A 13,757-nucleotide genomic window follows, 5' to 3' on the forward strand; every position below is an offset into this window, starting at 1 on the left:
TGAAAGCTATTGGCTACTGCCCCGTTTATAGTCCCGACGTACGTGTTTTACGTCAGCGCGTTCAGAATGATCGGATTTTCCGACAACTTTGTGTGACCGTGTGTATGCAAGACAAGTTTGAGCCAACATCCGTCGGAAAAAATCCTAGGATTTTGTTGTCGGGATGTCCGATCGATGTCCGACCGTGTGTACGGGGCATTACTCGTTAAAAAAAAAGGGTATCGGTGCATCCCTAGTTAAAATGGTATCTGAGAGTGTCTGAGACATGTTTTATTAGCAAAAACACAGATATTCATAGAAATAATTTTGTTTTGAGTAGTGGTGAGTCACTAACACACTTAAGAAACCTGGACACTCTGTTGTGATAATGTTTTACATATTTTTTTTCCCTCTTTTCTTTCCATACTTGCCATACTATATAGATGGATTGATAGTGGGATTACCTTCTGAACCCTTGAGGTCCGCATGCCGCTGCAAAAATTAAAAGCCAGCAGCAACACATACTGCAGCTGCTGACTTTTAATAATTGGACACTTACCTGTCCTGGAGTCCAGCGATGTCGGCACCGCAGCTGATGTTTCCATCAGCTTTGGGTGCTGCCGCCGCCATAGCCAGTAAGGGAACCCGGTAGTGAACCATTACGGCTTCACGCCGGTTCCCTACTGCGCATGCTGGAGGCACCCGCTGCGCTCTCCTACTGGGCTAGCGGCAACGGGCCGGGGCTCCCGGAAGTGGGGACAGGATACCTGTCAAGGACAGGTATTCCCCCCCCCCCCCCCCGAAAGGTGCCAAATTTGGCACCGGAGGGGGGAAGGAGACAAATGAGCAGAAGTTCCACTTTTGGGTGGAACTCCGCTTTAATACAATATACTCCTATTTCACTCTGGTTTACTGATATTAAGTAATATAGCAATATACAGTGGGGACGGAAAGTATTCAGACCCCCTTAAATTTTTCACTCTTTGTTATATTGCAGCCATTTGCTAAAATCATTTAAATTCATTTTTTTCCTCATTAATGTACACACAGCACCCCATATTGACAGAAAAACACAGAATTGTTGACATTTTTGCAGATTTATTAAAAATGAAAAACTGAAATATCACATGGTCCTAAGTATTCAGACCCTTTGCTGTGACACATATATTTAACTCAGGTGCTGTCCATTTCTTCTGATCATCCCAGAGATGGTTCTACACCTTCATTTGAGTCCAGCTGTGTTTGATTATACTGATTGGACTTGATTAGGAAAGCCACACACCTGTCTATATAAGACCTTACAGCTCACAGTGCATGTCAGAGCAAATGAGAATCATGAGGTCAAAGGAACTGCCTGAAAAGCTCAGAGACAGAATTGTGGCAAGGCACAGATCTGGCCAAGGTTACAAAAAAAATTTTGCTGCACTTAAGGTTCCTAAGAGCACAGTGGCCTTGATAATCCTTAAATGGAAGACGTTTGGGACGACCAGAACCCTTCCTAGAACTGGCCGTCCGGCCAAACTGAGCTATCGGGGGAGAAGAGCCTTGGTGAGAGAGGTAAAGAAGAACCCAAAGATCACTGTGGCTGAGCTCCAGAGATGCAGTCGGGAGATTAGAGAAAGTTGTAGAAAGTCAACCATCACTGCAGCCCTCCAACAGTCGGGGTTTTATGGCAGAGTGGCCCGACCGAAGCCTCTCCTCATTGCAAGACACATGAGAGTCTGCATGGAGTTTGCTAAAAAACACCCAAAGGACTCCAAGATGGTGAGAAATAAGATTCTCTGGTCTGATGAGACCAAGATAGAACTTTTTGGCCTTAATTCTAAGCGGTATGTGTGGAGAAAACCAGGCACTGCTCATCACCTGTCCAATACAGTCCCAACAGTGAAGCATGATGGTGGCAGCATCATGCTGTGGGGGGGGGGTTTTCAGCTGCAGGGACAGGACGACTGGTTGAAATCGAGGGAAAGATGAATGCGGCCAAGTACAGGGATATCCTGGACGAAAACCTTCTCCAGAGTGCTCAGGACCTCACACTGGGCCGAAGGTTTACCCTCCAACAAGACAATGACCCTAAGCACACAGCTAAAATAATGAAGGAGTGGCTTCACAACAACTCCGTGACTGTTCTTGAATGGCCCAGCCAGAGCCCTGACTTAAACCCAATTGAGCATCTCTGGAGAGACCTAAAAATGGCTGTCCACCAAAGTTTACCATCCAACCTGAAAGAACTGGAGAGGATCTGCAAGGAGCAATCGCAGAGGATCCCCAAATCCAGGTGTGAAAACTTGTTGCATCTTTCCCAAAAAGACTCATGGCTGTATTAGATCAAAAGGGTGCTTCTACTAAATACTGAGCAAAGAAGGATCTGAATACTTAGGACCATGTGATATTTCAGTTTTTCTTTTTTAATAAATCTGCAAAAATGTCAACAATTCTGTGTTTTTCTGTCATTATGGGGTGCCGTGTGTACATTAATGAGGAAAAAAAATGAACTTAAATGGCTGCAATATAACAAAGAGTGAAAAATTTAAGGGGGTCTGAATACTTTCTGTCCCCACTGTATGTGAGACATGTTTATATTAATTCTTACCAGGTCATTGTTATCTTGTAATTTTGTGTTTTGAAAGAATAAAATAAATAAAAACTGGAGCAGTCAAAATCTAGGGCAGTTGTGCATGGCAACTATTCAGCTTTTATTAAAAATGAAGATGTTTTACTATAGAATATGCCTGCCTATCAAAACACCGCTCTGCGCCTTAGGATGCAAATTCCTGTGGTGATGGCAATAATGTAAAATATAACATACAATACAATCTGATGAATTAATTATAATAAATCATTAAAATATGTAAAATGATTAAAAGCAGCTGTAAAAATCTCATCAAAAATTCAAAGGCAATAACTAAAAACTAAAAGTCTCTGTCGCTGTTGCAGCAGCGCTCAAAACCTGCTCAAAGAACAAATTTAACAGTATAAGTTCATGCATAGGATGATGTGGTTTGCGGAGAAGGTGTCACTTTCACCGCATTCTGTGTAGGGTACTTCCACCATATAATAACACCACGTGTGGGATGACTTTCCCTTTGGGAATGCACTCACCAGAAATCAAATAATATAAAGCCCAGATTCAAAGTGAACTTCTCCTCAGCTCCTATACGAACGTCCACCAGGTGTCAGTCACGCTATTGGATACTCAAATTGAGCCATAGGAGAAAAATGGAATGTCCACATAGTGTGATATTGTTTAAACACAAACTTATATTCCAAACAAATGGTCCCCCCTAGTCAAATATGCGTACCAAATTACAATGTGAATATAGCAATAAAAAGGACTATGCCTGTATGTGGCTCCGAACCAGTGGCGGCTGGTGCTCAAAATTTTTGGGGGGGCGCAAACAAACTGAAAAATTCTGAAAAAAAAACATCAATCGCAGCCTGTGTCATCAAAAACGCAGCCACTGTGTCATCAAAAACGCATTCACTGTGTCATCAAAAACGCAGCCACTGTGTCATCAAAAACGCAGCCACTGTGTCATCAAAAACGCATCCACTGTGTCATCAAAAACGCATCCACTGTGTCATCAAAAACGCATTCACTGTGTCATCAAAAATGCATCCACTGTGTCATCAAAAATGCATTCACTGTGTCATCAAAAATGCATTCACTGTGTCATCAAAAATGCATTCACTGTGTCATCAAAAACGCAGCCACTGTGTCATCAAAAACGCATTCACTGTGTCATCAAAAACGCATTCACTGTGTCATTAAAAACGCATCCACTGTGTCATAAAAAATGCATCCACTGTGTCATCAAAAACGCATCCACTGTGTCATCAAAAACGCATTCACTGTGTCATCAAAAACGCATTCACTGTGTCATAAAAAATGCATCCACTGTGTCATCAAAAACGCATTCACTGTGTCATCAAAAACGCATCCACTGTGTCATAAAAAACGCATCCACTGTGTCATCAAAAATGCATCCACTGTGTCATCAAAAACGCATTCACTGTGTCATCAAAAACGCAGCCACTGTGTCATCAAAAACGCAGCCACTGTGTCATCAAAAACGCAGCCACTGTGTCATAAAAAAACGCATGCACTGTGTCATCAAAAACGCATTCACTGTGTCATAAAAAATGCATCCACTGTGTCATCAAAAACGCATTCACTGTGTCATCAAAAATGCAGCCACTGTGTCATCAAAAACGCATTCACTGTGTCATCAAAAACGCAGCCACTGTGTCATCAAAAACGCAGCCACTGTGTCATAAAAAACGCATCCACTGTGTCATCAAAAACGCAGCCACTGTGTCATAAAAAACGCATCCACTGTGTCATAAAAAACGCATCCACTGTGTCATCAAAAACGCAGCCACTGTGTCATAAAAAACGCATCCACTGTGTCCACTGATCCCAGAAACCATGATTGTCTCCTTAATAACAGCCAGCATCTCTTTGAACAAGGGGGAAGAGGGGCAAGTTATCAAAGAAAGATAATCACAGTGATTTGGGGGGCTGGGAGAGGATGCTTTATGTGCTAGGGGCCACTTTGGGAGCAGAGAGGATTTGTGCTGGGGGGGGGTCTAATTTTATATTCAACCCCCCTTCTAGCACAAATCCTCTCTGCTCCCAAAGTGGCCCCTAGCACATAAAGCATCCTCTCCCAGCCCCCCAAATCACTGTATCTTTCTTTGATAACGTCCTGTGTATGTGTCCATTCTCCTCCCCCTCCCCCTCTGTCTGTGTATAGGTGTCTTCAGTCCGTGTGTAGTGAGATAGGAGGGAGGGGGGGAATGGGGAAGAGAGGGACAGATACATGCAGCTGTGCTGGAGCTCACCCTGCTTGCCAGACAGCAACACATCCCTCATATGGCTCTTACCTTCCTCCTGCAGCTCCGCTCAGCTGAAGAACGGAGCTGCCGACATCACTTCCGGCTCTCGTCTTCTTCACGAAAGCCGGAAGTGACCTCAAGATTTGAAAAGCAATGCTCCCGCCCATAGAATCACACTGATTCTACGAGCGGAAGCTAATCGGCGTTTTCGTTTGCGCCACAAGGCGGGTTAAAAGCCCGCAAATGAAGCGCCGCGTCTGCAATCTCGTGATTGCATTGACGTGGCGCTTCCCATAGTGCACTGGCGTCCGGCGCCACAGTGCACTTTGTTGAAGGACTTTTTTTTTTTTTTTTATTTGTTCTTTAAGGGGCCGTTTTAAAAAAAATTTTTTTTTTTTTAATTTTTTTTTTTTTTGACTACAGGAGGGGGGGGGCGGCGCCCTGGCGCCCCCTATGGACGGGCCGCCACTGCTCCGAACGTTAGCTGAAACGAAAAGGACCTCCGCTGTGTACAGCAGCGTTGTGTTTCCTGATTTGACAGCCCATGGAGCGCATACGTCACTTCCTGTAGATCATGTCGTGACGCGTTTCGTCACTTCCGGACTTCGTCTGAGGGCGTCCTCAGACGAAGTCCGAACATTCAGTTTTTTTATTATATTATGTAATATATATAAATTCTTTTTTTATATATAAATTTTTTTTTTTATGACGTCCTCCCAGAATTCCCCTCTCGCGCGCCCCCTGGGGCGCGCACCCGAACACATCCGTGACCGCCGGGTCCAGAGGACCCGGCGCATCACGGATCCCGGTAAATGGCCGCTGATCACGGCCGTTTACCATGTGATCGCGCCGTCAAATGACGGCGCGATCACATGTAAACAGACCGGCGTCATCTGATGACGCCGGTTCCTCTCCTCCCCTCCTGTGTACCGATCGGTACACAGTGAGCGGGGAGGGGGATGGATGGATGTCTGCAGCGCTGTGGGCTGTATGTGTAGTGCCCACAGCGCTGCACAGAGACATCCATCCATCCATCCATCCATGCTCAGCCATCCCTACTACTATACAATGCTCTGCAATACTCTGCAATACCCCCACAATACTCTGCAATGCTGTGCAATACTCTGCAATGCCCCCCAATACTCTGCAATGCTGTGCAATACTCTGCAATACCCCCACAATACTCTGCAATGCTGTGCAATACTCTGCAATGCCCCCACAATACTCTGCAATGCCCCCACAATACCCTGCAATACCCTGCAATGCTGTGCAATACTCTGCAATGCTGTGCAATACTCTGCAATACCCCCACAATACTCTGCAATGCTGTGCAATACTCTGCAATGCCCCCACAATACTCTGCAATGCTGTGCAATACTCTGCAATACCCCCACAATACTCTGCAATGCCCCCACAATACTCTGCAATACCCCCGCCATACTCTGCCATGCCCCCGCCATACTCTGCCATGCCCCCGCCATACTCTGCCATGCCCCCGCCATACTCTGCCATGCCCCCGCCATACTCTGCCATACCCCGCCATACTCTGCCATACCCCGCCATACTCTGCCATACCCCGCCATACCTCGCCATACCCCGCCATACTCCGCAATACCCCGCCATACTCCGCAATACCCCGCCATACTCCGCAATACCCCGCCATACCCTGCCATACCCAGCCATGCTCAGCTGTACTCGCCCTCTGTATGTGGCCAGGCTGTGGAAGTCTCACACATGTGGTATCGCCGTACTCAGGAGGAGCAGGAGAATCTATTTTGGGGTGTCATTTTTGGTATGTACATGTTATGTGGTAGAAATATTGTATAAATGGACAACTTTGTGTTAAAAAAAAAAAAAAGCGTTTTAACCACTTCCCGCCCGCCGGCCATCATACAACATCCTTGACTTTGTGCGGGGATATCTGAATGATGGTTGCAGCTACAGGCATCATTCAGATATCAGCTTTTTCAGCCAGCGATTCCCTACACCATGAGAATGATCATAGCAGCTGTTCCACTGCTTGATTGTTCTTACGGGAGGCGAGAGGGGATGTCCCCCCCTCCCGCGCTTCTACCGACTCACCGCTACGATCGAAGCCAGGATCGTTTTTTTTTTTTTTATTTCAGGCTTCCCAGCCTAGAGGTGAGATGTGGGGTCTTATTGACCCCATATCTCACTGTAAAGAGGACCTGTCATGCCATATTCCTATTACAAGGATGTTTATATTCCTTGTAATAGGAATAAAAGTGGTCAAAAATTTTTTTTTTTTGGAAAAAAGCATCAAACTAAAATAAATAAAGTAAAATGAACAATAAAAAAAAAAAAAATTTTTAAAGCGCCCCTGTCCCTGTGTGCTCGCATGCAGAAGCGAACGCATACGTAAGTCCCGTCCACATATGAAAATGGTGTTCAAACCACACATGTGAGGTATCGCTGCGATCGGTAGAGCGAGAGCAATAATTTTGGCCCTAGACCTCCTCTGTAACTCAAAACATGTAACCAGTAAAAAATTTTAAAGCGTCGCCTATGGGGATTTTTGAGTAGCAAAGTTTGGCGCCATTCCACAAGCGCGTGCAATTTTGAAAGGTGACATGTTGGGTATCTATTTACTCGGCGTAACTTCATCTTTCACATTATGCAAAAACATTAGGCTAACTTTACTGTTTTGGTTTTTGTAAAGCACAAAACAGTTTTTTTTCCCAAAAAAACACGTTAAAAAAATTGCTGCGCAAATACCGTGCGAGATAAAAAGTTGCAATGACCGCCATTGTATTCTCTAGGGTCTTTGCTAAAAAAACATATATAATGTTTTGGGGTTCTATGTAATTTTCTAGCTAATAAATGATGATTTTTACATGTAGGAGACAAATGTCAGAATTGGCCTGGGTGCTCCAGAACGCCTGAAGGTGCTTCCCTGCATGTTGGGCCTCTGTATGTGGCCACGCTGTGTAAAAGTCTCACACATGTGGTATCGCCATACTCTGGAGTAATAGCAGAATGTGTTTTGGGGTGTAATCTGTGGTATGCATATGCAGTGTGTGAGAAATAACCTGCTAATATGACAATTTTGTGGGAAAAAAAAAAAGTAAAAAATAAACCTTGATTTTGCAAAGAATTGTGGGAAAAAATGACAACTTCAAAAAACTCACCATGCATCTTTCTAAATACCTTGGAATGTCTTCTTTCCAAAAAGGGGTTATTTGGGGGGTATTTGTACTTTTCTGGCATGTTAGGGTCTCAAGAAATTAGATAGGCCGTCAGTACTTCAGGTGTGATCAATTTTCAGATATTCGCACCATAGCTTTTGGACTCTATAACTTTCACAAAGACCAAATAATATCCACCGATTTGGGTTAATTTTACCAAAGATATGTAGCGGTATAAATTTTGGCCAAAATATATGAAGAAAAATTACTAATTTGCAAAATATTATAACAGAAATGAAGAAAAATGTATTTTTTTTACCGATTTTTCGGTCTTTTTTCTTTTACAGCGCAAAAAATAAAGAACCCAGCGGTGATACCACCAAAAGAAAGCTCCATTTGTGTGAAAAAAAGGACAAAAATTTCATATAGATACAGTGTTGCATGACTGAGTAATTGTCATTCAAAATGTGAGAGCACCAAAAGCTGAAAATTGGTCTGGTTAGGAAGGGGGTTTAAGTGCCCAGTTGTCAAGTGGTTAAGGAGTGGCTTTTTTTCTTGCAACCCTCCTATACAAGCCGCATTTGTGGTGAGTTTGTGATATTGTCACATGCACACATTGACACCTCTTTGTCATAAATTCATGCAGCTGCTTCAGAGTTGCTGTAGGCCTCTTGGTAGCCTCTCGCACCAGTTTCCTCCTGGCTCTTTCATCCAGTTTGGAGCAAAGTTCTGATCCAGGGAGGGGTTGTGTTGTACCAAATACTTTCTGCTTCTTAGTTATAGACTTTATTGTGCTTCTAGGCATTGATAAAGCCTTTCATCCCAGTGACAGTGCCTTGCCACCCATAGTTGATTGTTTGCTTTAGTTGCACTCATGGGCGTCCGCAGAACTTTTTTCAGGGGGGGGCATAATTTTATGGACACCCATGCTCGGCCCCTTTTCGACAATGTCATGAAGGGAGGGGCTTAGTCACTGCCACTGTGCCAAACGCTGCCACTGTGCCATCAAACGCTGCCAGTGTGCCATCAAACGCTGCCACTGTGCCATCAAACGCTGCCACTGTGCCATCAAACGCTGCCACTGTGCCATCAAACGCTGCCACTGTGCCATCAAACGCTGCCACTGTGCCATCAAACGCAGCCACTGTGCCATCAAACGCAGCCACTGTGCCATCAAACGCAGCCACTGTGCCATCAAACGCAGCCACTGTGCCATCAAACGCAGCCACTGTGCCATCAAACGCTGCCAGTGTGCCATCAAACGCTGCCAGTGTGCCATCAAACGCTGCCACTGTGCCATCAAACGCTGCCAGTGTGCCATCAAACGCTGCCAGTGTGCCCATCATATGTTGCCAGTGTGCCCATCATATGCTGCCAGTGTGCCCATCATGATTGGAGGAGAGGCGGTTTAGTGTTAGGAAAGTGAATAGTCATTCGCTTTTCTAACACAGCTGAGTGACCTGCGAGCGCCAAGCATGGCGCTTGTAGGTCACCATTTTTGACGCCTATTAGAGCCTATGGCTCTAATCAGGTGCTTAAAAAACACCCCCCGCCGATGTAATTCAGGTGTCCTGCCCCCGAAAAGGGGCCGGGCGCCTGAGTAGGGGGTGGCAGCGGCGGCCATAGATAGATTCATGCAATGCATGAATCTATCAATAGGTGATAGAGGGGTGGCAGGAGAGAGGGGGCGGCGCTCCCGTGCGCCCTTAATGCACGGGCCGTCATTGTGTTGTGGCCATATTTTGATCTTGATGAAAACAGCTATACAGACTGTATAGCTGTTTCTATCAAGATCAAAATATGGCCACAACAGTTCCAGTTGTATTGAAATACAAAAAAATTGTACATAGTGGTATACAGGCACTGCTGTTACCTGTGGTTCTTCAGGGTCGGGATAGTCCAGGCACTGGCAGTCACTCAGGCAGTGTATTCCCTGTCGTCCCCACCACTGCACGCCACACAGCTGTGACCTGTGGGAGGAGCCGGCGCCGCGCCGGCCGGATCGGCATAGCAGTAACAACATATTTTACACAGGCAGAGGCAGCAGCCAATCGAGGCGGGTCAGTGTCACATTAAGCAGAGCGGCGAGCGCAGAGGCTCGAGCGGCAGAGCCAATCTGATGCTCGACCAGGGGTGAGGAGGGAGGGACGGTCACGCTCGGATGCATGTAGTCGGAAAAGACAGCCCCAGCAGCAGCCAGGCTTTGAAAAAAAACACCACGGCTGCCGCGGAGGCAGCCGCGGCGGCTGTTGCAACACAAGGAGGATTTCAACACACAGATTCCAGGGGGGGCAAATGACCCCCCTTGCCCTATGGTGCGGACGCCCATGGTTGCACTACCAGGGCCTGAAATGATCCAGGATAGCTCTTTTTTTTCATGCTGAGCTAATCAAAATGACTACAGCTGATCAGTTGAAAGTCAGATGGCTGTGTGCCATTGAGAAGGTGATTAGCTACAGCTGATTGCGTTTACAAGTCATTTTTAGGAGGAGGTGTTCCTTTTTCCAACTCAGTGATTCTGTTTTTGAATTTTTTTCTGACATGTTGGTGTTCTATCTTTCACTTGGATTTTATAAGTTGCACTGAGTAAATACAGATGGATAAAACAAAAACTATGTCTGTCTTCATTTCAGGCTGCAAAGCAACAAAATGTGATTATTTTAACGGTGGTAATTATTTTCTATACCCACGGTATGTTAGCCACATGTCTATTGGGGAATAATTGTTACCAGTAGATGCTGCCTGTATATGTCCCTTAATTGTAAGACAGAAGTCGTGAATAATTTTACCAATATACCAGGCCCCACAGGGGCTAGATAACAAATATACAACCCTTTGGGTTTGACAGTTTACAAAATGTTTAGGGAACAAAGCCAGGCCATTTGATAATCGAGGCAATTTCTCAAGACAAATGTTGCAGCAAAAATTACGTGTTACAAAGAAAACCTCCCTTTATTTCACTTAGATTTAAAGCAGAACTGTCCTTGTTGCTGATCTCCTGCCTTCACTAAGATTGCCATCTATGTTCATCTGAGATCTGTATTTCCTTTGCAATAGGCTGCTGAACTTGCTGAAAAACAGTTATTGCCTGCTGACATCCTGTTTGTAAGACCGCTGGCTTCTATACCTCTCCTAAGCGCAGCCAGCCATCTGACACACCAAGTTGTAGTCCTCTGAAAATGAGCAGGGAGGAAGCAGAGATGTAGTGGGCGGATGGGGTCTCACAGCCCCCGGTCTGTGCCGCCCATGGAGGAGGTGTCCTCCTTCTCTCACCTCCCTCCTCCTGCCTGCCAGCAATCTGCCCCTCCACTGTCCCTGTCGCACTGCCCCCCCTGCCTGCTATCTCTGTGCAGAGCGGGAATTATTATTAGAAGTCAGTTGTATGACACAGAGGGGAAGTTTGCCTCCCTCCGGTATTGGCACAGTGTGCTGTCAATCATTGTACCTGGAGGCGGGATATCAGAGATCAGTGTTCTCATATAACAATACCTGACACCAGGGGAGATCCCCATTCAAGCTTTTTCTAATAATAATCCCCGCTCTACACTGTCCCTGACATTTGGCACTGGTGGTGGTCCCTGACATTTGGCTCTGGTTGTCCCTGACATTCGGCACTGGTGGTGGTCTCTGACATTTGGCTCTGGTGGTGGTCCCTGACATTTGGCTCTGGTGGTGGTCCCTGACATTTGGCTCTGGTGGTGGTCCCTGATATTTGGCTCTGGTGGTGGTCCCTGGCAATTCGGCTCTGGTGGTCCCTGACACGTTGCACTGGTTTGCATTTATGTTAAAATGCTTTGTTTTTACAGTGGGGCAAAAAAGTATTTAGTCAGCCACCAATTGTGCAAGTTCTCCCACTTAAAAAGATGAGAGAGGCCTGTAATTGTCATCATGAGAGACAAAATGTGGAAACAAATCCAGACAATCACACTGTCTGTTTTTTGAAAGAATTTATTTGCAAATTATGGTGGAAAATAAGTATTTGGTCACCTACAAACGAGCAAGATTTCTGGCTCTCACAGACCTGTATCTTCTTCTTTAAGAGGCTCCTCTGTCCTCCACTCATTACCTGTATTAATGGCACCTGTTTGAACTTGTTATCAGTATAAAAGACACATGTCCACAACCTCAAACAGTCACACTCCAAACTCCACTATGGTGAAGGCCAAAGAGCTGTCCAAGGACACCAGAAACATAATTGTAGACCTGCACCAGGCTGGGAAGACTGAATCTGCAATAGGCAAGCAGCTTGGTGTGAAGAAATCAACTGTGGGAGCAATAATTAGAAAATGGAAGACATACAAGACCACTGATAATTTCCCTCGATCTGGGGCTCCACACAAGATCTCACCCCGTGGGGTCAAAATGATCACAAGAACAGTGAGCAAAAATCTCAGAACCACATGGGGGGACCTAGTGAATGACTTGCAGAGAGCTGGGACCAACGTAACAAAGGCTACCATCAGTAACAGACTACGCCGCCAGGGTCTCAGATCCTGCAGTGCCAGATGTGTCCCCCTGCTTAAGCCAGTACATTTCCGGGCCCATCTGAGGTTTGCTAGAGAGCATTTGGATGATCCAGAAGAGGATTGGGAGTATTTGATATGGTCAGATGAAACCAAAGTAGAACTGTTTGGTAGAAACGCATCTCGTCGCGGTTGCAGGAGAGAAAATGCTGAGTTGCAACCAAAGAACACCATACCATAAGCGTTATGCCAATACCTTACTGCCCACATTACTGAAAGTTTATACTGAGGCGCTTGGGGAGGGATTTCTGCCTGATTCAATGAATGAGGCGATTATCATCGTCATATTGAAACCGGGCAAGGATGCAAGCTCCCCGGGCTCACACAGACCCATATCTTTGTTGACGTCTCATATTAAATTACTAGCCCGGATGTTGGCAAACAGACTAGCCAAAGTAATCCACAAGATAGTACACAGGGACCAGTCCGGGTTCATCCCCATGAGATCCACGGCCCAAAATATAAGAAGATTATTTCTGAATTTACAGCTCCCAGTAGACAACACAGGTAACAGAGCGATCTTCTCGCTAGATGCAGCTAAGGCCTTCCACAGTGTCGAGTGGCCTTACCTTTGGAAGGCGTTGCAGTGCATGGGGCTAGGTGACACTTTCATCCGCTGGGTTAGACTCTTGTATGCGGCGCCCACTGCCAGGATAAGAATTAATGGGGAACTTTTGGAGCCCTTCCCATTGTTTAGGGGCACCAGACAGGGGTGGCCTTTGTTACCCCTGCTGTTCGCCCTGGCTCTGGAACCTTTGGCAGCAAAAATTTGGGGGGAGGCCAGAATTTTAGGATTTCAGAGAGGCATGGGTACGGATATTGTGTCATTGTACGCAGATGACACCCTACTCTATTTAGGAGACACACAGGATACTTTGCAGACAGTTACGGCCCTAATTAAAGACTTTGGGGAATTATCTGGCTTTTCCATTAATTGGGACAAGTCAGTACTGATGCCACTTGACCCCCTGGACGTCCCACTGCCTCCCTGTGCAACGACAGTACAGATAGTGAACTCGTTTCGCTATCTGGGAGTTCAAGTGACTTCAGACCCATCTACCTATATTGACCTGAATCTGGTGCCCCTCCTGAACACGTTTCGGGAAAAATGCAAAGCCTGGTGTAAACTACCTTTATCCGTAGTGGTAGAATTAACCTTATCAAAATGGTATGGGCACCACAATTGCTATATATATTTAATAATTCCCCAGTACTGGGAAGATGCAGGAATAAATTACATCTCACAACTATACCATGACAATACTTTCAA

The 13,757-nt window shown here is 45.6% G+C and overlaps 1 protein-coding gene across 6 annotated transcripts in view; it reads left to right on the plus strand.

The window, feature by feature from the left end:
- The window catches only part of NDUFAF1 (NADH:ubiquinone oxidoreductase complex assembly factor 1), a 470,741-nt gene that overhangs the window by 415,681 nt on the left and 41,303 nt on the right, over nucleotides 1-13,757 (plus strand). The window contains exon 6 of one of the 6 annotated variants that reach the window (XM_073608861.1): nucleotides 8,312-10,572. The exons of 4 other annotated variants lie outside the window; for them this stretch is intronic. In XM_073608861.1, the coding sequence (XP_073464962.1) occupies nucleotides 8,312-8,409 (98 nt within the window). In that variant the 3' untranslated portion in view covers nucleotides 8,410-10,572. Of the gene's footprint in view, nucleotides 1-8,311; nucleotides 10,573-13,757 lie in introns of those variants that run through there. One more of the 6 variants, XM_073608866.1, reaches the window with a different exon arrangement.

This window comes from Aquarana catesbeiana, linkage group LG13 (genome assembly GCF_042186555.1).
Source record: "Aquarana catesbeiana isolate 2022-GZ linkage group LG13, ASM4218655v1, whole genome shotgun sequence".
NCBI classification, from domain to species: Eukaryota; Metazoa; Chordata; class Amphibia; order Anura; family Ranidae; genus Aquarana; species Aquarana catesbeiana.